The sequence below is a fragment of the Falco punctatus genome (assembly GCF_963210335.1).
Source record: "Falco punctatus genome assembly, chromosome: 13".
Lineage (NCBI taxonomy): Eukaryota > Metazoa > Chordata > Aves > Falconiformes > Falconidae > Falco > Falco punctatus.
Window position 1 is genome coordinate 12,706,615 of NC_137593.1, and position 26,310 is coordinate 12,732,924.

Consider the following 26,310-nt stretch of genomic DNA (forward strand, 5'->3'; position numbering starts at 1 on the left):
TCTGGACGTCGAGAAGGCTCTGCAAAAAAGCAGATGTTGTCTGAGGCTCTTGGCAGGTAGATGCTCTGATGAGGGTATCGCTGCTTTTGCTGCAGGTTCTTCTGGTGACCAACTCTATTAAAACAATGGGAGGGAGAAAGGATGTTGCAAATAATGGAAGAGAACAATTCTGGCACACATGGCTTCCTCTTCATAAAGCTGCTTTTCCCTTGAGGCAATATATCTTGCATCTTATGGGAAGGAAATCTTACAGTATAAAAGGAAGTCCAAGCTGCTTACCAATGAATTTAGAAGCCTAGAAGTTGGATTCCTTTTATGAAGAGATAATACGAGTCCTGTTCCAATATATTAGGGAAGCTTTTGTAAGATGCTTCTCCAAAAATAGGGGAACTATGGGAATCACTTCTTTAAAATAATCTCTGTGTGTGGCTTATGTTAATATTCCTGGAACCTTAGGGGGTGTATGCTCAGCAAAATGAAGGTGTTTAGAGAACAAAAGCAGCAGCGAGACAGTGTCTTTAGCCCGAGCTGCTTGGCAGGACAGAACACGGGAGGATGGCTTTATGTTCCTGGGGGTGCCTGTGACGTGGGTTAGAGTGGTCTGAGGGCTGTTCTTGCTTTGCTCTCCTGCAATAGCTCCTGAGAGGCTGTTCTACCTCCAGGAATAGTCAGCACGTTACAGTGCTCTTAATTTTGCTCATTTTCCTGCCACATCTCCTGCACTGGGAACGGCGTGCCTTCTGCAGGCTTTCCTGCCCAAAGGCAGCCTGCCTGCCGGGTTTGCTCCGTGGTGGCCCCGCTGCTGCAGATTTACAGCTCCCTGTTGTGTGTCACAGTAAAATGCGGGGTCTGTCCAAAAGTTTGCAACCTTTTAGCCCCTCCCCAGTGCTCTTCTGTCTTCCCATTCTCCTCAACAAAAGCAGAGGCATGGAGAGATATGAGGGGAAAGACAGCCGAGCTGATTTTCAGTGAGTAGCACGAGTGGTGAAGCCCAGGTAACTTCAGTGGGCATATCCAAGGAAGGATGTTCTGTGCAGACCCTAGCAAGCTGAGAAACAACAAAAAGGGGGAAAAAAGCAGCTAGAATTCTTCCAAAGAATTTCTGCATTTTCTGCAAAGTACATAATTGAAGAGGATTTTTTTGATAAAGACTAAGTTGTGTATGGGCATGAAAAATTCAGCAGGGAATTTAAGCCATTTCCCAACCACATGAAACATTAAACATTTCACTCAAGAATAGCTTGAAGATGGCATGCATCATCCCAAGCTTTAAGCAGTCACCTGATTTTTCTCTTGCAAATGTTAAATATATTGTAAAAAAGAGCCAAAGCAGGTTTTATCTTCTTTCTCGTGATGAGCGGAGAGCCATTGCTTCGAAAGATTTTGCTGGCTGACCTGACACACACCTTTGTTTACCTATCTTGGCTAGATGATTTAGAACAAGGGGAGTCTGTAAGAGCGCTGCAGTCGAAGCGTGCTGTTCTGTGCTTGTGATCAGCTCCAGCCTTGGGCTCTTTTCTGAGTGGCTCTCAAATTAGCCTTTTAAATCCGGTGGAATTAAAGATTTTAATCAAGCAAGATGCTAATCACCATGACATGATGTGATATGTATGGCTCGATTAGGATGTGGAGTAAATCTGTCAGTCTCTTGAAAGCAGACAGTCCCATTCTTTAAATGATCTTCAACATCCACATTTAGGTTTTGCCAAGATGTGGTACTGGATTTTAAAGCTAGGTTATGCCTGTATTTTTAAATTTAAAATTCTCCCTTTGTGTAGAAAGATAAACATCAGCTAATTTCAGATCATTCTCAGGTGTGTTCTTGATTACTACTTCTTGTTTGCTTGACAGCTCAGGTACCCAAACATGCCATGTTTTCTCCTTAAATAAGGTTGTTATTCATTTGGGTGTCTTTCATCAGGGAAATCTGTCTGTGATTGTTTAAGTCCTCTAGGAATGAGTTTTGCTTTTGCATAAAGCAGTCACTGTGGATGACTGCATGCAGCGAGTCACGCACTGTAAAATTGCAATGTGAGTTTTCAAAACCTGCTGTTGTTTGGTTTCATTTAGCAAAGCTGGTTAGTGCTCTCCAAAGGAGGATGGTTCTCTTCTTCTCTAGGCAGATGTTCGGGCCATGACCCTCAAGTTTGCCTCTCTGTGTCAGAGATGGTCCTCCTCTGCATCCCGAAATATCTCCACGTGCACTCTTACCAGGGCAGACAGCATGCTGCCTTGGTATGCTGTAAAAACACCATGTTGGCAAGCAGCAGCACAACCTTCTCACTGTTTCACTTGGGAATGGAAAAAGGCAAGAGAGCAGTGATAGTCCTCAGCTCCAGGGCACCGCTTAGGTTGTGGGGGAGATGTAGACCAGCGGCTGGATGGTGTTGATGCAACTAGTTTGCTACAGAGAGCAGCAATCTTAGAGCAGTGTAGAGGCAAGCCAGTCCAAAGCAGTTCTCACTGCTTTGAAGTGAGACAGAAGACACTTCTCACCTTGCTGTGATTCATGAAGAAAGCAGAGTCAGCGGCTGCAAAATTCTCAGCGCTCAGGGAGCCTGGGCTAATAAGCAACTCCAAATGACATGATGAAACATGGAGCCTCAGCACATCAGGCACCTCTGTGCATTGAAATAATTTCCAAGCAAAACGCCTGCCTGGGGTCTCTCTGCCTCTTTGCACTTGCTGGTAATGTCAAATTGGAAGTTGTTCTCCTTCCTGCAGCATCTTCTATCTGATGGAGGAGGTGGTCTACTCTTTCAATCTTGCTGATGGAGGGATTTTTGTTAGAAGGTGAGATGGACCATTTACTCTTTCCCTGTGCTGCTGAGCACTCTCTCCTTCCTACTCACTGCTCCAGGCATGTGCTTGTTGGTAGCATGGGGAGATGCATATGTTACAGTGAATAACCTTTGTATGTCACTGCAGGCATCAGTGGGCCTCAGTATGATAAAGGTTTTTGTTCTCATAGAAGATTTATCCTCATCTCTTCTTCCCTGAGCACATGCTCAAACAATATATCCATTTTAATTGTTTTCTGAGAGGTTATTAATATTGGAGTGGGGATTTAGAATGAAGATCAATCATTAATCTGAAAAGAATGGTTTTGCACTTTGCTGCAGCAAGGCTGGAGAAGAAGTTAGGATGAAAGAAAATCAAGAGAGATTCCCCACCTAGCCTGATTTAATATTTTTATTCCCCTGCAATTGTCCAAGTAACAGCTCTGAATGAAAACCAAACCTCAGAGTGGAGATTTCAGAAGTCCAGCCTAGAAACTGGAGCAATATGTTACTACAATTTGTTACCATTTTTTTTTCCACAGCAGTTTATTTCAAGAATAAAATCTCTGGCTTTTCAAACAAAACCACAATCTTTACAGAAGATTTTAATTTTCTTCCGCATTTTTCCTCTTAACAATATCCACAAATATTTCAGTAATTCATTTTCTATTGGTTAAATAGAAAAGTTATACTTCAATCTGAAAACAATCTCACCCAGATTTTTCTACACTAAATAATTGACCCTGCATTTGGTGTGTGTGTTTTAGTGCAAGGGCACCCTCTGTGTTACCCTGGGCTGCTGTCAGACCCCAATACTTTTTCTGTGGAAGGGAGGCACCATATGCTGAGCAGAGACACAGCAAAGCTGTATGCTGGACTGCTTTCTCAGAATGGCCAAAAGCTTGAAATGTGGGCTTGGATGGCTACAATATCATGGTCGTTCCTGTTGGGAACGCAAGATGAGCACCACATGTCCCCCGAAACCACACAGGTACCGCGCTGCCACCATTTATCCCTGCTTCCATTCAGGCAATAGGCACTCTGCCTGGGTCGGTTCAGGGAGTGAATTTTAATGTCACCAGTATCATGAACAGGAATATCATTGTCATCCTTGGGAAGTCCTTTTTGTGCTTCTGTTGTGCACCTCTTCCTTGCCTGCTTTAGGATGCTCCTGATGGGAAGCAGTCTCTCTCCTCGTGTGTTCCACACTGTGATGCGCTGGGCTGTGACCAGCAAGGAGAAGGATGGGGACAGTTCTCAGTAGGGGATTTTGTGGAATATGGAAAACATAAATGTAGTTACTTATCTAAAAAGTCAGTTTAACACGTTGTTTCCTAACTAGTTATTTTGAATTATGCAAAAATGTAAAATTTAAATCATTTCTGCTTAAAATACAGTAACAACTGCACATGCGAAGTGTGTATAGTGACTTCGGGGTGTTGGGCAGTGATCCTTGGTACAGAAAGCTTGTACATCAGAGGTTTAGGGTAAAATTAATCTCAAAGAAGAGAAAGCCTGCATCATTCTTTTCATCCTCTGCTTTCTCTGTTATCCAGAAGTACTATAGAGAGGATGTAGAGCACCTCCAGGTGGGATCTACCCATTGAAAGAAACACACACACACCTTTCTTTTTTTTATTTTTTTCGTTTTCTTTTGATTATAAACTCATTTCTCTTCCATGGTCTAGCCAGAACATATGTGACCTTTCTAATGTGTATCAGTGAAAGAAACCAAACTCCCTCCAAAACCACCGCTCCGTATAAGTATGTATTTCTATAAATTTATGTATGAAGATAGAAACATAGAATTGTTTAGGTTGGAAAAGACCTTTAAGGTTGTTGAGTCTAACCATTAACCTAGCACTGCCAAGTCCACTGCTAAACCATGTCCCTAAAATATGGATATGGAGCAGTAGTTACTTACTTTGAAAGAAGAAGATAGAGGTGAATTCTATTTATCCAACATTTAATTTTATCTTGAATTATCTTCAGGGATTAAGGATGTAAATCATTATTCAACTGTTACACTGGTGAATAAGAAAGCCATGAATTTCATAGCACAAAGAAAATCTAGCTACTTTTTCTGCTCCCCAGTAGCACTGACTGGTTGCAACAGAAGGAAGAAAGTCAGGGTGTTTTGTATTGGTGAAAACAGCGAACTAAGACACATTTGATAAAGACACGTGTTTTGCTTTAAATCTTTCCAAGTTTGGAAGTTTATAAGAGTTACATAGGGAGGGGTGGGAAAGGGAGAAACTAAATGAGCCAGTTTGAAAACCGGTTTATGGGGGTTTGTTTGATCGGTTCATCTGAGAGCCATACATGCATTTCCCATTCGGTGTTTTGCTCCAGTCTCTCAAGCCAGGAGCAGAAGACTTTGCGAAGGGGACACCTTGCTGGAACATCACCAAGGGAAATGGTCTAGTTACAGCAGTGGGTTTTGTTGTCCCTCTCCTTTGCATGCTGGGCAGGCAGAACGGATCCAGCGCATCCAGATGTTCTGCAGCACAGGCCGCTGCTGGCTCCGAGGCGCAAGGCAAGGCTGCAGCGCATTGGGCTTCCTCTGACAGCTTCGATTGTGATTCACCCCAAAGTGGGAAAACAACACAAAAACAGTTACAAGCAAAGAGTAAGTCCAAGATTGCTTAAAAACTGTGGACTGCAGCTTCCAAGACTTGAGGAAGTCCCTTGGTAGTAAAGAGCTCTGAGAGATACTTCTTGCGATCTGTGCAGTGTTTTGCTATTTCATCACTAGGCACACAGGGGGTTTGGTTGGAGATAAGGAAGGATGTATCTGAAGGATGTGGTCCCCATCTTCCCTAGCTGCCTCCTCAGGGGAGAAAGCTGACCGAAAAACAAGATGCCTTTTGATTGTGCCACACAACAACAGCCAGGGAGAATGAGGTCTTAATCCGGTGGTGTAGGTAATGGTTTTTTTCCCCAACTCTTTCACAACAGCCCTCTTTAGTAAATTCATGCGTGTGTCAACTCTTGTCAGGAGCTCTTAGAAATGAACAAATGAGTTGAACACCATAATCTAATAAATAGATAACCCATTTCAGTTTTGTTTCGAGGCAGGTTTTTCCCTCATTGAGTTGTTTCATGGACCTTTCACTCCACAGAGGGGAGTGGTGGTGTGTGGGAATGCAGCCCATGTTTCCCCCCAAGAATAAGGCTTGCTCTTCTGCATTAGATGCCCTGATTTCCAGCATATTTCCAGTTGTTTGTGTTGAAATCCTTCCATCTCGGTAGGCTGTTTTCTGTCATTTTTATTTTTTTTTAAATAATTTGGAACTACTTTTGTTGCCATTATCAGACCTGAGCAGCTGCAATTGAAAGCAGGGTCTCATCATACTAATTGCTGCACAGACCAAGTAAGATGGAAACTGTCCTTACGTCTACAATTACACACTGGAGAGAAGGCACAGGAGAGCTTTGCATGCCCATGGACTCAGGCACAGTGAGGCTGGGTGACATCCCTGAAGTCCTAAAAGAAGTCTGTGACAAGGGACAGTACCTAGAGCTTTTCCATTAGTCTTATGGCTCTTCTTTCTGCTTCTATTTCAGCACATATTTTAATTAAAGTTTTACAGTGCCGTGGGCTGTTTCTTGCATCGGCTTAACTTCAGCTTCGCTAAGCTTTAGTAAAGGACTGATTTGTTTTCTGTAGAGCTGAGTTCTGATACTAGCAGACCTCACCCCTAAGCAGATATCGGCATTACGGAGTTAGCTGTTATGGGTAATGTGATCTGAGTGGGGGCAGAACTGGCTTATTTGCATCGTGTTTACAAAATGGGTTGTTGAGGTGAGCAAAATGTCATCTCTGTTGCAGAGGTTGCTGTGGGACATTAGCTGGAATGCTTTGCCCCACAGTCTTACAGAAAAATAAGCTGAAGAATCGAAATGCAGCCATGTATCGATGCCTTTGTGCTTAGCGATGTATATCGTAAATGTATGATGTGTAGGATGTTAGGCTCATGTGCATGGGGGAAACAACCCAGCATGTGGTATACCTGCCTCCACCCTACCCCGTGACCATAGGGGCTGCAGGAGCATCGGTTGCATTTTGCTGGGAAGGATGGCATAGGTAGGTGTCTGCGAACGCAACCTAAATAAAAACATAGTCTCACAAAAAAAAAAAAAAAAAAAGAAAAAAAAGAAAAAAAGAAAAAAGGCATTATTTTCACAACAAGGGGCATCCACTGTGGCGAAGCGGCTGAGATTTTGCATAATTTGGGGAACTGAGCCCTTGTTTCCTACCCTCGTGCTAATTACTGTTTTGGGGGTGTTTTGAGAGGGAGGTCAGCGAGTTCTGATGTGAACCAGAGGCGGGTGGGATTTTCCCCGCTGGTGACCAGAGGTGGAGTGACAGATGTGTGTACAGGACACTAAAGATAGCCTCTGTTTGTGCTATAATCAAGTTGGTCAATAAAAGCTGCACCGCTTGAAGTGAGCCTGGCATGGCGTGCCCATGCTGCTCCTTTTAGCCATCACAAACTTGTGGGCAAGGCAAGGGCGTCCAGCTCCAGTCCCACTGAAGTACATTTAGGTGCTATTACACCGTTAGGCTATGCCTGAATGGTGGTAAAACCCAGTTACCTCGTAAGAGGTGGTGAAAAAAGAAAAAGGCTTTTGAGCTGCTGCCTCAGCTCAGACCCAAATGTCAAAGCAGCTAGTGCTGGATCTCCCCGTTGGCACTTTCCCCTGTTGGTTTCCCTCTGTCCCCATCAGAGTCTCATCTGCTGCTCCTGAAACCTTTAGTACCTTATTCTGACTGTAGTAATGCTGGAAGAAATCTAGAGTGATTCCAGTGGAGCTATTTGGGATTTGCGTTTGCAGGAGGAATTGTACCTGGAGGTTTTAAGTTAATCGGTCATTTTTCCTCTGTATATTTAACCACCGAAGTTAATTAACACTTGGAAGTTTCACAGGCTGCTGCTTTCGTTATCTCAGCTAGCTGTGGTAAAAGGCAGTGTGGCATGAGGGTGGTAGTCTGGCTGAGGCTGTACAGGTAGGAAAAATGTTGGGAATCAATTCCAATGAATCCCAGGGGTTTGGGTACCTGGATGGTGGGATGAAGGTAGGAAGTGATGATGCATTAGCTGCCATGGTATGCATTGCCTATTGACTTTCCACGTAGTAAACAAAATTATCAGATGATTGTTGGTGTGTGGTGGTGGTTTTTTTTTTTTAATTTGAAGAGGATATTTTAAGCAGGACTGCGATTCATAGTCCTGAACTGTAGGAGACTAATGTTCCTGTTCTCCAGCTGGGAGAAACTAATTCAACATCTTGTGTTGTAAACACTCACTCATTTTAACTGATTACACCTCCAATGTTCCTCAAATCACTAAAATTACTAATTGCTATTCCTTACACATCAGAGAGTGAATCCTGAATAATTAACCCCAAATAAAATTAGATGAATTGGCCCTTTTAATTAGAATCCCTGCTGCTGTTTGTTCTGAGCTTCCTTTTCTTACTGTTAAGAGACTTTTAGAATGATTAAAACTGTTTAAGACTTAAACAGCCAGTGACCTTTTAATACAATATAAATCCATAAAAGCAATATTTCAGCTAGCAGGTGGTGAAGTAAATTTTCAGTGCAACTACCTGACAGACTCAGTATTCCTTTTTTAAATGTTGAGGATGAAATTAGCCAGTGTGGTGGTTTGTTTTTTTTTCTTCCCTCCTGCTTGTTAATACAGTAGCTGATTAGCAAAAGTAGTTCAAATGGTGGGATTAGTGATTCGTAAGAGAGTGGTAATTTAAACAGTGCTCTGGGTTGGTGGAGCTGCTTTATTTTAGGAATCACAGGCCGATGTAGTATATTTTGGTAGGTTGTGGAGCTGGTGTGTAACCATGCGATGGTTTCCCCTGCACTGCATGGTGTCAGTGACCTCTCACGACAGGGTTTTGACCAGGGATGCACCAACACAACATGTGATTTTAATCATGTGCTTTCCTTGTCCGGTGGTGTGTGTTAAATACAGATGTTACAGGAAAACGTTCATTTTGGGAAACTTAGTAAGATGCTGTTCACAGCTAAGAGTCACCAGGTCATATCTAGCTGAAGTTTTCTGTACAAATCCTATGGCATCACTGTTGCAGTATGAATTTTCCCAGACCACTTAGTAATACTGCAATATTCTGCAGGTTTTTGCAGTGGTTATTGTGGAATACAGCTTCATGGTAGCCTCGATCAAAAGCCTGGTGCTAAACAAATGAGGGTTTAAGTGTAAATCTTAGCTATTTCAATGCAGATTGCCTTTAAATTGCAAACTTTGGCATTCTGCCTTAGAAGGTGAATACTTGAGTGGGGCAGTGGGAGATGCCTGTATCTGCTCAGTACTTTGCCGAATGGTGTCCATTTGGATCAGAATGGAAACACAGCAAGTGGGGGGTTGCTCCATCGCTGTCCTTAGTCTGGTCGGGGAGAGCTTGTGTTTTTCAGGTGATTCAAACTGATTCTGAACCAGCTTCAGAGGCAGAAATTATCAAGATGACAATGAGAAAGGGTTATTTTTGTTTGAAAGGAGAAAAATGAGAAACATCTGGGCATATAGTCTTCAGATGTCAGCCAGAGATCTGGGACAACCAGTGTGAGCCCTGTTTTGTTGGTTGATAGATTTCATTAAGTTATTGTTTCAGGGAAAAATACGATGTTTTGCTTTTTTGTGTTTCTGAGGGTTTTTCCCCCCAAACCGTCTCTTCTTACTGAACGTGTGAGATCATCTTCGTGTCTCGAAGTTTCAAAGCTGCAAATCTTCATGTCTAAACGACTGTGTCAGTCAAGGGGGGAGGCAGTTACTCTGCCGTAATTCATTTGTTGACTGGCAGATCTATCTCCCTGAAAACAAAGGCTTGAGACATGACCCTGATCCTGCAAAAAACTGAACTGCACTTAAAAATTTAAAGGTTAGACTGCGAGAAAAGTGCTTGCTGCATAAGGCAGAATGTTTTCCTGAGCTTGTATATGTACCCAGAAGGCATCAGGCAAAAATCTTACGAGCTCTTATTCAGCCTGACAGGCTCGTGCTGATGTAGATGTCTGTTAAGGCTTTGAACAGTTTTTTATTTGTACGTTTGAAAAGTGTAATAATGATATGCCTAAATCTTGGAAAGTACAAGAGGGTGGGGAGGAGAGGGGTAAAACCTTGCAGATGCATCTGCATGGCACAGATTTGATCAGGATCAGAAGCCAGGGCTGGGGCTTGGGAGGCATCCCTTCTGCTTGTGGCTCTGCTTCAGTTTCCCAACGTAGCCGTGATGGACTGGCTTAATCTCTTTCTATTTACTTGTATGTAAAATATGGTGGAAAGCATTACCAGGGCTGATGGTATAATTTCTCATGGTGGCACCGGGTGATGCTGTGGTGCAGGAGCAGGCATGGGTATGAGAGAAGAGCTCAGAGCTGTGGTTTCACGGCACATTGCGCCGCCGTATCTGAAATAACCAAGCTGGCACATGCGTCGCACTGCGCAGCCCCTTCATAGGTTGACTCACGGTCTTCACAGCTGTAATTAGAAGAAACAAGTAGCTGGTGCAATGAGGATTGTTTATTTTCTCCTCTAAATGTATGGTAATGGATAGAGATTTCTCGTTGCAAGAGCTGTAGGCAGCTGTGCCGTGGTGTGAGGAGGGGCAGGGTGCTGTTCCCTGCCTGCAGACACGCCTGCCCCAGGCTGTCTCCGTGGGGTACTTGCCATCAGAAGGTGATTTCACCTGCCTTGAAGTATAAATTGCCTTCTGGAGGGGCCTTGATGTCTCTCTGTTGACAGAGCTCTGTGCAGTCCCTCTGATAACTGAAGTAATTCCAAGTGTTCAGCCTGATTCCAGGTGAATGTCAACCAAAATGCCAGTCTCGGTGCTGAGCAGCAATCAATACTAACAAGCCCATCTTATCCCTTATTCACAGAGGAGCAGTCAGGAGGGGGTGAGCACTAAGGGTGGGATGTGTCTTCCACCAGCCCGTGGTTAACTCTGGTAGCCTCAGAGCCCCGTTTATTCCGCAGCTGCTGGTGCATCCATGCGGACCAGGGGACGGTCCCTTCCCCAGACAGCCCCCCGCGTAGCTGGCTGGGACTGGAGGTGATCAGCAGTGGGTGGCAGTTATGTGCTCTGCCTGCACATGGACTTCCCTGCCTCCTCCCGCAGCTTGCCCAGATCTAAGCAATTGAAATCTGTCCAGCTTGGAAAGCTTCAGGGCTGAGGGAAGGTCCCTGAGGTGCATTGTAGGGAGATCCTGCTTAAAGAGAGTGCAAGCTTGCTTTCAGCTTTTCTTCCTCCTTTACTCCCTCAAATGTAGACCTGTTTCTTCCACGTGTCATCTAAAACCGTATGCTGCTCAGGACACAGATGTTATAGTCTTTGCATGCTTCCCTCTCTGCCGGAGGGAGACTTCCAACAATGCCAAAAATAATAATACAGTAACAGCTTTCCCTCCTGCATCCGAGGGAATACTCTCCCGCGAGTGCAGTGGGAACAGCATCGGGTCCTATGGCTATGTGTGGGAACGAGGGAAGTGCAGTGGCAGAATAAATAACTAAAGCTGTGAAGGAGAAAAGTCCATCTGTTCACAGAGGACCAGGAAAAGGCCAAACATCTGCAAGGTCCTCCCAGTTCATCAGGCATCTGCTCTCTGCTTCCCAGTCTAAAAAGCTTCCCATTTGTGGGGAGAGTGGAGCCAGGAGCTGATCTGACACAGAGGACGGTCAGCAGAGCTGGGCTGGGATGCACTAGAGCCAGCTGTCTCCTACTGCAAAGAAAAGTATTTTCTTCCAGTCTCCAGAAAAGGGCTCTTCTCTGTGTCTGTCCTTTGCTCCTTTTCTGAAAAATCTTGCCAATGTTTTTTTCTTTCGGGAGGAATGGATCTTCCAAAGGGGCAAAATGGTATTTGTTTAGTGTTTGTTCTAGCAGTCGTTGTTTCCCCCTTCTGTTATGGCAATTGTTATTTTTCCTTTCTCTTTATGCACAAACCCTGCCCCTTTCCCGGTCTCATCCCCTTTAACACATTCTCTGCCTTGATTTTGCTTAGGTGTTTTGACAGGTTGCAATAAAACGCGAGTGTCTGACTAATGTGCTGTGCAGGGAGATGAGGTTTTGGCATTGGAGCAGGGACTAACTGGAGAAACTTCATCTGAAGTGTATTCTTTGGGAAGTTATGTGTGCGCTGGAGTTGAATTTGTTTGCAAAATCACGTTGGTTGGTTGGAAGGTCATTTTCAGAGCAAAGGAGAAAAGTTTACTTAGCACTCAAACATCCCAGCATTTTTTAGAACTAACCACCAAGATATTAGTTTCAGAATATTGCTTCTTTTCTTTTTACTCTGTATTGTATTTCATATGATTTGAAATAGAAGATCGGATTAATTATAGGGCAAAGAGGAGGATACTGCAGATGTTATTGGACATAATTTTTTTTTTTTAAATCAATCTTAAATTCTATAATATCGTGAGCCAGTAGGTTTTATGGAATTATATGTATTGGAGCAACACGGTTGTCTTAAATTAGTTTTCAGTGTGTTGTTTTTGAACTGTCTTCATGCATCTGTATTTAGGATGATACTTTGTTGGGGATTCAGAGGGGTTTTTTGAGTCCTATCCATGCACACTTTGGGGAAAATGGGAAGAAATGTCTTTCCTGGGAAACAGGATCCCTAAAAGCCCTAGGGGGAGTTTGTGCCTTTCAAAGAGTGATTTGAAATCGAACAGCAAAGCTTTCTAGGGCTGCAGACCCACCTGCTTCCCACAGCAAGCAGCATGAAGGTGCCATGCCAGTAGTGGTGCCCAGCTGGTGCCCATGCCTGCGGCGGGCTGAGCCCGGGGCTTTGCCCCTGGGCACGGCTGGCCCGGAGGGCTGCAGGTCACCGGCATTCGGCTCAGCACCTCTCCGAGCAGCTCGGAGCCTGCTCCTTGGTGTTTGAGAATAGTGCTGAGGGCCTGTAGTTGGGCGGTGGCGCGGCACTGCATGGAGATACGGAAGTTCGAGGAGGGAGCCCCTGGTTTGTACCAAAAGGGTTAAAACCCTCCAAAAGCAACAGTGCCTATATACATGAAATATCACACTGCTATTCATCTTGAACTTCCATCCCAGATACTGCACACGAGAGAGCCAACAGCAAACAGCTTTATTTGCAGCATCAAGCTTTATGAGAAGAAATAAAAATATACCGAAGTGATCCAAATTACAGCCAGCTGCCTCTCTGGGAGCCAAATCCAGTGCTAATGGCACATGCCCGTTTTTCCATCCCTAGGAGGTGCTTTCAGAGCCTGGTGTCCTGCTGCCTGCAGCCTGTGCTGCTCTGTCCTTGTTTTCTCCTTTGTGCTCCCACCTCCCATGAAGTTCTCAAGGAGAGGTCTCCCATCTCTACACAAAGCTGGATGGCTTCACAGCCAGTATGTTGTTTTGTCTTCACATCAGCACTTTTGGAAGTTTTAAATGAGCAAAATAAAGCGTAGATGTCATGTACATCAGTCCCGTGTAAAAAGCTTCATCAGAGTTAAAAGGGTGGATGCTTCTGAGCTTGCAGCTGGCCCATCATGTGGCTGTTGTCACTGAGAAGATACTGTGATCTTCCCAGTGGTCCTTTATGTGAAGTTATGAAGTCCCTGTAGGAAGAGGAGATGTGAAGAGCGTGGCTGCCTGCCAGCAGTAGGGATGCAGGAGATGGGCTGGTCTAGAGTTTGGGCTCCAGCCCTCTGTGTGTCCTCTGCAACAGGGAATTCCTGCTTTTAGACAGGATCTGATGCTGAATTTATAGTGATCAAGAAGTGCTGACATAATTTAGCACAAAAGGGGGTTGCATTGCATGAGATCCATTGCAAGGCTGAATGAGGGGTGTTCATTGCAAGTTTTGTAGTTGTCTGCGGCAGGTTTGAGACCCAAACTTTGATCTGTGGAGCTGGTTGTTGGTGGCTTCAGACTTGGTTGCAAGTCAGCTTCTGCTGCAGGGTCTGAGCACCTCCAAGTGATTTGCCAACGTTACTGAGCTGTCGCAGCCATCTCCTGAAGCAGTGAGGGCTTCAGCTAAGCGTTTGATGGATAAATGATGTGTGACTTCCTGTGCTACAAAACCGATGGCAGGGTTCTGAGTATTGCTGGGTTCATTCTGATCATCTGTGTCATGATGTGGGGAAATGCTGGTTAGTCTTAAGTTCTCCCATTCTCTCTCCTAGGGGACTTCCTTCCTCCACCCCCACCTCCTGTGGATGACCTCGGGAATATCACATCACAAGGTGCCTTTCCCCCTCCACCCCCTCTGGATGATGTTACTTTCAACGTGCAGGTAAGAAGACAAGGATTTTATTGTTTGTGCAGAACTGATCAAAAAATTGTGGAAATGAATGGATGATAATAAAACAAGGTGGCAAAGTGCTGTGGTTAGAGATCATGTGTCAGGAGCAACCAATTCAGCTTTAGCAAGCTGTGTTTCCCAAGTGGGGAATATTTCCATTCAAAACTTGCTGGGCTATTAAAGGATTTTTCCCATCCGGCTTGAATTAGAAGACTAATTGCCTTCTGTCCTTGTGATGGCGGATGGGAGTGAAAACTTCCCAGAATGAATTGTTTTCTGGAAGGGCCATCTCCTTCCATGGACTGTGGAGAGACTCAGGGCAGTAATCTGATCCTAAAAGGGCTTTGTTTAGATGCCTAAATTAAGTGAAGCAAATAAGCCCTGGCCCAGGCTCCCGTGATGTCACTGAGACCCTTTTCACCCCCTTTTTGCTGGCTTGTATCTGCAAGATTTGCCATCTGGATGAAAAGGCAACTTCTAAGATGCATCAGGTGATGACGGCATGTCCTGTGTGGACAGGGACGTATTTTGAATAACGTTGAAAGGTATGAACACCTTTGTGCAGACATCGCCAGCTCGCCTGGAGTGCCGGGTACTTAGGCACGTTCAGGAGAGATGTATTCAGACTGCAGGGACGGGCTGTCAAGGTGATCAAAGGATGAGGAGCTGATCTTGCCAGTGGAGACCGGAAGAGTTCGGCTTGTTAGCTGAGCAAAAGGAAGGCTGAGAAGTGAGTATGGTTGCAAATTTGAAATACCTTTGGAGGATAAGCACCAGAGAAGAACAACTGTTTCAGCGCTGGGTGAATGTTGGTGCAGGAACAGGAGAGGCTGAGCTTGCCAGAAGTGCATTCGTGCTGGTGTTTAGGAAGTTTTTAAACACTGAGACTGCAAAGGTCTGGAAGAGCCTTTCAGGAGGAGTAGTGAGAGCAAAGCGAGTGTGATCTAGGCTTGAGGCTGGTGAGAGTTGTGTAGCCACATATCCACAGCCATGGGGCTGCCCTTGATGACCCTGGAAGGCTGTGGCAGTCCTGTGCCCCTCAATGGATTTGAACCTGAGAATAAGCTAGCAGGCAGACGTGAAACAGGATTCAAGAGACCTGACTTAGTTCCTGACCCCGCCACAAAGTCTAGAGTCAATTCATCTACTTTGTGCCTCTGTAGAAAGAAAACATTTTCCTCCCTCGAGGGCTTCCTGTGATCTCTTGCCTGTGGCGAGATGTTCGGATGCTATCACAGTCTCCGCATGTTCGCACAATGGGTTCAGCGTTATGAGCAGCCTTCAAGAGGGAAGGGGTTAATGAGGATTGCGTTTTCCCTTGCCAGGAAAGTCTGCAGCCGTCAGGGATATTAGCCAAGTGTGGAGCATGGCTTTTCCCAGCCTTGGGGGAATGAAGTAATTCCCCAGCAAGTGTTGTTCTGTCTTTTTATCTCTCCAAGAAGAGTGGACCCCGTGGGAGCCGGGAGCTTCCAGACTGCCCTGGGAAGCAGCGGAGCAGCAGGCTCCTGGCAAGGGCAGGGTGCTGCCTGCACGGCTGCCTGCGCAGGAGCCTGGGCAGTGGGAAGGGGTCCTGGCACCTCACGTGCTTCTCCGGGGTCAGGGGTCAGGCTTCCCCCTTGCCAGGTCGCCCAAGGAGGGACCTCATCATGTTTATTGGAAGGGGCTCGTGTCTTCAGCTCCTCACGCCTCCCTCCTGCCCTGGGTCCAAAGACGTGCCTGGGCTGCTGGGGGCTGTCACTGGGATGTGCCCCATGGTAGAACCACCCAGCAGGCTGGCTCTTCCCCATGGCGTTCATGAAATTGCTGTTTGTCACACCCTTTCTCACTGGCTTGGGGAAGCTGGGGCTGGAGCCGTGTTTACAGCATTGGCTTTTGGCAGGACCTTGGTTAGAGTGAGATCCCTTTGCACAGCATCCCGTTTGGAGGATGGGGAGCCTACCAGTTGTACCCCAGCACTGCTGCCTGTCACCACCCCTAGATGTGCTCTGTGCAGCAAACGGGTCCCTGCCTTTAATCTGTGCTCTCTTGTCACCTTCCTTCCCTTTCTTTTCCCTTCCATCCTCTGAAGGAGATCGGAAGGAGACAAAAGACAAGGCTAAGTCAGGAGCTGGCGGGGTCTTATGTTGCAAGATCAGCTCCTTATCTTGCAGCAGCAGCAAAAGCCATGCTGAAGCAGGATGTAAAGCCCGAGAGATGAGGGAAAAGGGCAGGTGGCAATAAAGCAAGCTGCTCAGTGCCTTTGTGCACTGAACACAATCATTTCCACAACTCCAGACGGAGGTTGCGATGCTGAAGGAGCAAAACCAGTGGTGGCTGTGTTCCTTCTGCTGTGAATCCTTTCTTAGCCCTCAGGACATGGTTGCCTGAAGGCTGGGAGCTCATGAGCTTGTGTTGGATTGGGCTCCAAGCCAAGCCTGATTCTGCTCTCTGCTGCCAGGCCACTTCATTTCCATGCCTCAGTTTCCCCATTGCTAAATTAAAGTGCTGAGGCAGATGACCCATTCCTGAGTGTGGACCAGATCTGAGGCTGCTACCTGGGGTTGGTTTGGCCCTCGCAGACCTGACGTGAGCCCTCCAGATTATTCCAGAGTTTGAAATTTATCTGCTCCAGCAAATCAGCCCCTTTACAACAGTAATTTCTCTCTGGATGGCAGAGTGCTGATGACAGCTTGTGAAACGTGTGTGCTGTGGCTCCAGGTAAAGCTTGTTATACTAGGTGTTAAGTTGACGAAGGCTGCAGAATATATATGTTTAGTTTATTATCATTTCATGCGTTACTGTTAGCAGGTGGCTAAAAGCTGCACAGATTATTACAGTTTAAGTTGCAGCTTAAGAGCAGCATTTAAAATAATAATGCCCAGTTTTTGTAGGGCTGTTTATCTCTGGATCTCTATTTGGACAGTGGAGCTGGCCACTTAGGATCAGGTCCAAAAGGTTACTTCAGTATCTTGGAAACCAGAGGAGGTCATGAAATACCTTTACAACAGATTGGGTGTTTTCTTGTAATTTCTGTTTTTCCATCTAGATCTGTCATATTTGTATTCGCAGCAGGGCTGGGGAGGAAAAGGGAAGGAAATTTCAACTTTTTTCTTATGAACTGTAATGCTTTTAAAGGAAAAATAAAAAAGGAAATGTTTATTTTTTTAAAAAAAAGAGAGCATTGGGGCTGGGGGAGAGCTGTGTTGGGAAGTTCCCCTTTGGCTGCAGTCAGCCGGCGAAGGCGAGGGCTTGTTCCCAGAATGGTGGCGAGGGCGCGGCGATGGCGTCTGACAAATACGGACATGAGCAAAGAGCTTTTTGCCACGTTGGCTTGGGCTCAGTTTAAAAGAGAAAAAAAAAAAAAATCCTGGACGGGAAGAAAAATGAAATCACTGTTTGTCAAAGGGAAATAGATAGATCTGGGAGGGAGGCAGGCACATTTTTATTAGGTTGGGTTTTTTTTTTTTGCCCTCTAGTTTCAAAAGAGGCATTCTGCCCAGGCCAGGGGAAGCAAAAGTGAAAAATTCTCATCAGCACCCTCCTGGGTACCGTTTGCCCGCAGAGGGGGACCCTCGCTCATGGCACCAGCAGTGTCCCCCTCACCAGGCGGGGTTGCTCAGGGATGAGGACTATGCACAGCGTCGTGAAGAGCCTGTCCCTGCCCTGCATCCCGTCCCCGGGAGGGCTGGCCCTGGAGCCACGCATGCTGTGGGGCAGCTCGGTGAGCCGCGTCACAGGAGCTCCACATCTCCGCTGTCTTTGAAATGAGCAGTTCTCCTCATGGCGGAGGCTCAGAGCCTGGTGTTCCGTGCCAGGGCAGGACCTCGGTGGCTCAGAGCAGATGTGACCCTCAGCTGCAGACCCACCGAGGGCCACCTTGGAAAGACATGCATTTATGGATTGCCAAAAGAAATACAATACGGATTACCTGCAGGTGCTGCATCTGCAGTGTGGGTCTGATTTTCATTTGGGACCCTCAATACTGAGCGAACTGGGGGGTTCTTTAGCTTGGAGAAGAGGAGGCTCTGGGGGGACCTTACTGCTCTCTACAGCCACTTGAAGGGAGGCTCTAGGCAAGTGGGGGTTGTTGGTCTCTTCTCCCAGATAACAAGAGCAAATGGCCTGAAGTCACGCTGGGGGAGGTTTGGATTGGATATTAGGAAAAATTTCTTCACTGAAATGGTAGTCAAGCATTGGAACAGGCTGCCCAGGGATGTGGTGGAATCACCATCCCTGGAAGTATTTTAAAAATGCATAGATGCGTTGCCTAATGACATGGTTTAGTGATGGACTTGGCAGTCTTGGGTTAATGGTTGGACTTGATGATCTCAAAGGCCTTTTCCAACCTAAATGATTCTGTGATTCTGTGCTACTGCAACATGGAAAGGAGAGGATTGTGTTCAGTTGGGAGATCACTTCTTCCCCAGCAACCCCTGGCTGTTATCAGTGTGGGTTTTATTGACCGGCCACAAAACACTTTACAAAAGAAATACCAGTCTCTCCCTGATAAGGAAGCTGAAGCAGGGAAAATGCTTTGCCTAGGTCACCAGCCTGACCTGCAGCCGTCTAAAAATAGGACCTAGATCTCCTGCATCCCAGAGCAATTGTGTCTGCTACATCGCACCACCTCATTACTGTAAAAACTGCAGATTAATGAGTGAACACCATCAGCGGCTGAAAACAGAAATAATTAAAGAATTTGGAATATACCAAAGAGGATGTGTGGAAGTGGTTTAGGACAGGGGTTAGAGTGAGGAAACAATTAGACTTAGAACACTTGCATGAGGTGCAATATAAAACATTGTTATAAGCATCTATGAATGGAGGGGCTACAGTGCTGCAGCTATGTGGGCAGGGAACTATTCCCCTGTTCAGACCTACTTGCGATACGCAGAAAATGAGCTGAAGGGCTCAAGTTCCTCTTGCCAAGGAATTTTGGAAGGAGAGATGCTGATAGGCGTATGTGCCTTCCTTTGCAAGGCTGTTCAGAGGAGACCCGGCTCGCTTCTACCTAGTGCTCACGCCCAGGAGAAAGTGGGAACGTGTCGGTAGATGTGAGCAGTGCGTCTCACCCGCGTTACGGAGGAGGCTGCCTGGCATTTCGCTGTCTGACTCCCTCCCAGTTCGCCGCTGTGGCGGTGCCTCTTTGTGGGCTCTGACTCACTGGTTAAGGAGACAGCCGGCATGGAGGACACTTTTTTTTTTTTCCTTTCTTTCTTTTTTTAATTTTGGGTGCACATGTTGACAAATAGTTGGGGAGGGAAGAGTGTGATTTTTGCCTTCAGGGGGTGCTGCCTTAAATAACACATCTCCTGCTCAGCAGCGTGGTGGCTGGGCTCTGCCTGGGTGCCGGGCTTGCTTTAAATTGCCTGCCTTTTAATGTTTGGAGAAGCCGAAAAGGCCAAAGAGAGCAGAACGCGTGTTCAGCCTCCCTCTAGTGCTAGATTTTGTTAATCATCGGGATTATTGGCCTGGGTGCAGGTGCTCGCTGGCGAGGAACATCAGTAAGGCAGCACAGCTCTAGCTGCCGGCAGGGTCGCCTGGCTCTGGGCAAGCAGCAGTAGCTCCCGGTGACTCTGTAAATAAAGCCATAGTCTGTGTGTATTGCTTGCCACTCAAGATCCAGCTTTTGCAGATTTCTGGGACTCATAACCTGATTTATTAAAATCCATGCAATAAGCAACTGCCTTTTTATCTAAGTTGAAGCCGTGTCCAACAGTATAAATAAATTACCTGGTAATGTTAAACTTCTTACTCAAACCTTGGCTTTGCAGGAATGCTTTTGATCTGTCTCCCTTCTTCTGCCTTCCGTGTGTGTTTGAGAAACAGGAATGCTCTGAATTAGTCGTGAACAAATAACATGTATGCTTTCTGCATGTTTAAACGCTCACTGGGTCTCTACAGATCAATATATGTTTGCTTTATAATAGAGGTTTCTAGGCACTAAAGTGAGAAAAATCAGTAATACAAAGTCTGTATATGTTGATGAATATCTGGATGCATGATAGATAATGCTTGTTTTTCTCATACGCTTATAAATATACACTATATTTCTGTATGAGAAATGCGTAATGCGTGGGGATATAGAGCAGACCGCCACATTATTGGGGAGCAATCATTGCACGTTTTATCCCTGCTGCTTTTTTATCCCTTTCTGCGGGTAGCATGACCAATAGATCCAGGATGACAAGAGAAAAGGAACACTGAGCACTTCTTTCAGGCAGCTCTTGATGCAACCCATCTTACACGCATGTTTGTTTTACAATGCCAAACCACATTCTATTTTAAATCTTTAATGAACCTCTGTTCCCATCTATGTAACTTTCCAATCCTTACTCTCTTCAGAATAGACAAAGATGCTTATTATAAACCACAGATTTTACTGAAAGGGTAAACTGGAAAAGTTTTAATTGTACAGCGTAAGCCTGCCATTCATCTCTCTGCCTGGCTATTAATATCTTGGCAGTGCTATAATGCAATACAGCCTTTAATAGCTAAACCTCTCGGCAAGGACTACAAAAGAAGCAAGGATCCAAACAGTTAACTGTGCTCATTATTTTCATCATGCTTATTACTGTGCTATTTAATGTATTTGTTATGTTATTGTTTAATATAGTAACACAGCGCACACAGGATGCGCCGGGACCTGCACTGGTGCACACTCGTGCCTTCTTTGGGAGGAGGGATGTGACTGAGGCTTGGGAGATGCCTTCGGAGATGGAACAGAACGGCTTTTGATAATCTGCCATACAGCGGGTGATGAGGTGAGGGAGGAGAAGAAAGTAAAAGCCTAATACACATCATATGTAAATAAGAGTATGAGACCATCCAAAAAGTTGTGAGAGGAAACAGAAAGGTCAGAAATGTTACTGATTGTGATGGTCAGAGATCATCAAGCTAAAACCATCGCAGGGTGAGACACAGGGCAGTGTTATACACATGTGCCAGCTTGGGTCCAAACAGTGGGCTGTGGTTCCCCAGAGCTGTGCCCAAGGTTACAAGCCCTGGTGGGCATCTCCTGGCTCTTGTGGGTATGTCTTTGTGGGACACTGTCACAGTGCCGGTGCTGGAGTTGGGTTCACTGCACCTGCAGAGAGGTTAATATGTAACCTGGATTATCCACCCGTGGATAATAGAGACGTGAATGTGGAAAGTAATAGGGGAGGCATGAAGAGCATGCAGAAAAAGCAAGTGATTTTATTCTGTCAGAGCTAGTATCAGCTTGTGACAGACAAAAAAGAAGCAATAACATCATTATATCCAAGGTAGAATTATTTAAGCAGAGGGAAAATAAAAAGATAATGAAGATGTGGGAATTCTCCCATCAAAGCAGATGAGCTGAGTGGTGGAAGAGAGTGAGATAACATGATCGGTATTGAAAATATTTCCATTCTTCTCATTTCTGAGTGCTGTTCAAGTCTTCTGTTGGATTAGCAGGTCCTAGAAATGATGTCTTGCAAGATCAGTTGCTCCTGTGTCAAATCCTGGGTAGGTGCATTGCATTAGGGAACTGTAATGCAGCGACAAGACTCAGGCAAACTGTCAATAGCAAGAAGGAATTCTAAAAATTGCAGCAGACAAATTATTTTGCCTTTTCTATGAAGCTGTCTGGGATTGGAAGATGTGGTTTAGAAAGTCAGAGCCTTTCCATGCAGCTTGGGCGTGGTGGTAGGCTGGAACGTGACAGAGCAGACAGTCAGATTGCCACCTTGGTTTTGGTGCTTTAAGTACTATGATGCTGCACAATACAGAAATGAGCTTTGGTCAAACAAGATGAAAGGAAATACAGCTGTACTGACTGGAGGATCCACTGTCTGTCTAAATTCAGTTTTGCAGCCCTGGAGTAGTTCAAAGAGTAAGGCAAACTTCATCCTATTTTTGATGCAAATTTTGCTGAAAGTATTCGGAGGTGGATATGGAGAAGCTGTGAGAGTATCTTATTTCCAAGAATGGAAGTGGCTCAAACGCAGGTTCCTGTCTCTGTTTTTTTAGTTTCTATCACTGGGGAAAAACAGCTTCAGCTGCCATGACGGGTGGTTTTGTTGTCAGAAAGTGTTGCCTCTGCAAAGAGAGTGTGACACAGTGACTGTGCAAGCTAAAAGGTGGTAGAAATACCAATGTGAAATGTTGTTGTAGCCAGTCCTGGAGGAATTTGTTCCAGAACAAGAGGACAGGCATGATTTTAAGTGTCTGCTGCCATTAAACTCCATCCTTGCAGGACCATTCCCCACAATTGTATTTTTCAGTTTTGATCTGTTGATGAAAATGCAGGATGTTGATTGGCTTTAACACACAAGGAGCAGGTAAGGAAGAGCATCTGGAAAACATCGTCTGATATTTTTAGTGGTGTGAGGAGTAAAATAGAAATGTTTGGGAAAGCTGTAGCGACTCCAAGTGTGGCTGAAGCCAGCAAGTGACAGCTCTGCCAGAGGTGCTGTACAAACTCCTCTCATTCAACAGTCCCAAGCTACAGCTCCTTCTCTCTCCATCCTCTCATTTCTGCATCTCTCTCTTGCCATGGAAACAACCTTGTGTCTTGTGGCATCCCAGGCTGAGCCTTCCTCTTCAGCTCTATTACTCCACTCACTCCTGAGTCGCTTTCCCCCTTGCCCCCCTGTCTCTGGCTCTGCAAACTGCCCTGCTTCTGCCCTGCAATACCCCTCTGCATCTTCCCGAAAGATGCCGCTGCCGAGGCCTGTGCAGACGTTCGGGTGTCCATGCTTCCCACGGGCTGTGGTGGGGCTGCCCCTGGGAGTGACGTTTGCTTGGTGCTAAGGTCAGGTGAGCGTCTTGAAGACATTTAGGAGGAATACACGCTCTGCGCAGAAGCAAATGTGTTTGGCTTCTGTGGCTGTGTTGGTCCTAAACAGAAATGCAGTTAAAAGAGATTTTCCTGAGGTCTAACATGTGCTGGGGACAACATGTTTTCTGATGCTTTAATTCTTACTGAAAAATAACAACTTATATTCATTTATCTGCGCATGGACAGTATCAAAATAAACCTTGGAGCTCACCCGGGAGGGATCTGCACGCTGGTGTTTCTCCGCAGGGTTTTGCGGTGGTCTCTGGGCAGCGCAAGTTACTTCTTGTTCAGCGTTCTGTGTAATTCAGGTCCTTTTTCTGCAGCTGAGGTTCTCACTTAAGGCATGTGTAGAAGGTAAGGTGTCCAAATGAGGAGGTGGTTGTTAAAAAAGAAAGAAAACCCATGGTCATCCAGCCAAATCAAATACCAGACGCACATCTGGCAGCCTTGAAGGGAAGGTAAAAGTGGACCTAATGGTTCAGAAAATGAGATTGCAAACTTCTTGAAGGCAAGGACCTTCCTTCCTCTGTGGATCGGAACTGCAGGGTCTGTGCAGCTGGGCTTGCCCACCCCGTGGACTGCGGCCATCGACCACCCTGAAAACGTGCGGACTGAGACAGAGTCCAGATTTTCCTCTTCCTCATTTTGAGAGACATATAGTAGATTTTTAGCGTGACTCATTTCTGCAGAAGCCAAACACAAGCCGTTGACTTTCATGTCATTTTATACATTGATTTTGCTGTCATTTTGCCAGGCTTACTGGAAGATTCTTGAGTCCTTGCAAACTTTTTGGCGCACACCCCTTCCTATTAGAGCAAAACAAGCAAACAAATTCCAAAGTATGTTACATGTTTAACTTCTGGACCTGGAGCTTATTGAGGCTGTGAAAGTTGAGTGGCCAATTCTAATTTTACTTTTTTTTTTTGGTGGTGATTTCCTAATAGCTTCACGGCCCATATTCAGGAATGCTTTCTGAAATTCAGACAAGCTTGACTGTGTGCTTAAACTTCATTAAAGTTGATAGTACTTAGGCACACATGTAAAATTAAGCATATGCTTATGTTTTATACAGCCTTTTGCAGGTGACACGAGCAGCTGCATATGGGTTTCCAACATGTGATTAAGTTCCAAAAGGAGTTTTTAAAAACAGTTTTAGTCAACCTTAATTTTCTGAAATTGGTAGCTTTAACAAAACCTATCTTTTTTGATTAAAATTGCCTGAGACGTGTCCCTTTTAAAAAGCTCTTCATTTAACTGTCACAATACACAGTCTTGTGTGGGATAGAGTTTGTTCATGTAAATTTGATTTCCACTTAAAGTGGTACAGACACGAAATGATTTCAATAGATCTTTATGAAAGCGGCGGTGCTGTTGCTTTCTCACCTCTGTCGATGTGGGGGCCAGGCAGAGGCATTAAATTGTCAGCTGTGCCGTTCTGCATATCGCAGATCATAAAGCTGGTCACCCAGGGAGACCAAAGGCATCCAGCCTTGATCTGCAGACATCAAGAGATGGGGGGATCTTGGAAGTTTGTTCTAGCATTTAATTACCTGCAATATTATGCATAAGTGAATATCTCTGTTATTTTTAAATAGAATTTCCCTGGCTTCGGCTTTCCAGCTGCTGTGTGTTTTTTCTGTTTTGCTAGATTGGACAGCCTTGTGGTATTTGGCACTTTCATTCTGTGAAGCTGTTTAGATATTGCTGTCGAGCTACTCTATCTCCTTCATAAGTGAAACCAAGTGAGCTCTCTATGTGTCTCCTTGTCAGCTGTTTCTGCTTTTCTGGGGCATCTCTCAAGTTCTGAAAATGCCGTCTTCAACAGTGGACATGGTATTTCAGCACGAGACTCAGCAGAAGTGTTGAAAGGAGTAAAATCACCTTCAGCTCTGTGCTTTCCTTGCTCCAGGATGGTGCGGCACTGGGCAAGAGCTCGTGTTTGGTGTGGTTTTTCCCTATGGAATATAAATTTAGAGTTGAGGGGCTGGGTATGACAGCTTACCCTGTGTGTAGGCGTGTGTAATTCATGGCTTGTCAGACATGTCCTGTGCCGTCGGAGGCATCCTCCTCTACCCTCTTCTCTTACGCCAGAAAAGGAAAGAGGAAGATCATGACTTGGCGAGGATGCGGAGATGAAGGGAATCTTTGCTCTTGGACATCACCCTGAGATCTTTTATAAACATAACGTTCACGTCGTGTGAGTCAGCAGGAAGGTCTTCCTTTATTGCAGCAGACACTTAATGAGCTATTTGGTTTCTACATTGATTAAACTTTGCAACTGTATTGGGGTAGTTGGTTACTCTTCGGTTATGGTTCCCCTTGGAGGCAGATGATGAGATATCCGATATCTCCTCTTAGTTTTCAGTTTTTCTGCAAGCAGCAATACTCTGCGGGGAACATCAGTTCTGCTTGATGGCTAATTAAACATTACTTTGTGACAATATTGGAGCAGATTTTAAGTTGGTGGGGGAGTGGGCAAAAAAAGGGGAAACTTTTAACAGTCACTATAATTATCAATAACAAGTCCTAATGTAATTGCATTAATTAAAAGAAAAAGGATATATTCCCTGCTGCTGTAAACTTAGTTAAAGTCGGTGAAAGTCATGCTGTGTCAAAAGGATTTCATGGCCAGCATTCTTGCCTCGTGAACAGAGAGGTAGTGCTGTCCTGCAGAAGGCATAAAGAAAAAATTGATATATTCCACTTTATATTGTATATTCTGGTGATGAACAGCAGCGTTGCACTAATTCAATTTAATTCCCAAGGACGAGTGATTGTAACTCCACCCGGAGAATATTAAATTGCCTTAATGGAAAAATAAACTGGTTTTATTCTCCCCCTTCTCTCCCCATCTTCCCCATTCAGTTTTCAAATAACTTTATGTGCCTCCTTAGTTTATTAATACACTTCTCATCTTGCTGCTGATTTTGCATCTGGTAACACTTAACACAGACAAGACTCCCAAAGCTTTTGATCAGACATGTTAAGTAAACTATCAGGACCGTCAGGTCTGCTGCTCTGGCAGATGTTGGCTCGTGGGACAACTCCTCTCTCTTCATACCCTGACTGTTCCTTATCAAATCCATCCTGTTGATTTCATGTGCTTGAGGACCACAGTGCCTCTTCCCCATGTATGAGCTGGCCACGTACAAAGATCCTCTGACCGGCTGAACAGCATTTATTGTTTTGCTGTTTTCAGTAGCAGTGCAGTTTTGAGAGCACCATTTAGCCAGCCTTGAAACTTCCAGGACTTCCTTCCATGAACAAAGCATAGCAGTCAGAAACCCCAAAAAGCCAGGTGCAGGTTTGAGTGCTCGAGGTAGGGGTGTCAGTCTGGGATACAGGGAGCTGGATAACGCTGCCTGGGACAGAGCAGATGGGGGCTGGGGGGACCAGGCAGCACAGGACCTTTGTCTTGGCGTCTCCAGCTTCAGGGCACCTACAAGCGCATC

General features: G+C 45.3%; 1 protein-coding gene across 17 annotated transcripts in view; it reads left to right on the top strand.

Moving 5' to 3' along the window:
- Positions 1-26,310, top strand: part of LPP (LIM domain containing preferred translocation partner in lipoma) — a 371,893-nt gene that overhangs the window by 180,363 nt on the left and 165,220 nt on the right. For all 17 annotated transcript variants that reach the window (XM_080409296.1, XM_080409294.1, XM_080409284.1 and 14 more), the window contains one exon: positions 13,958-14,067. In XM_080409296.1, the coding sequence (XP_080265422.1) occupies positions 13,958-14,067 (110 nt within the window). The remainder of the gene's footprint in view (positions 1-13,957; positions 14,068-26,310) is intronic.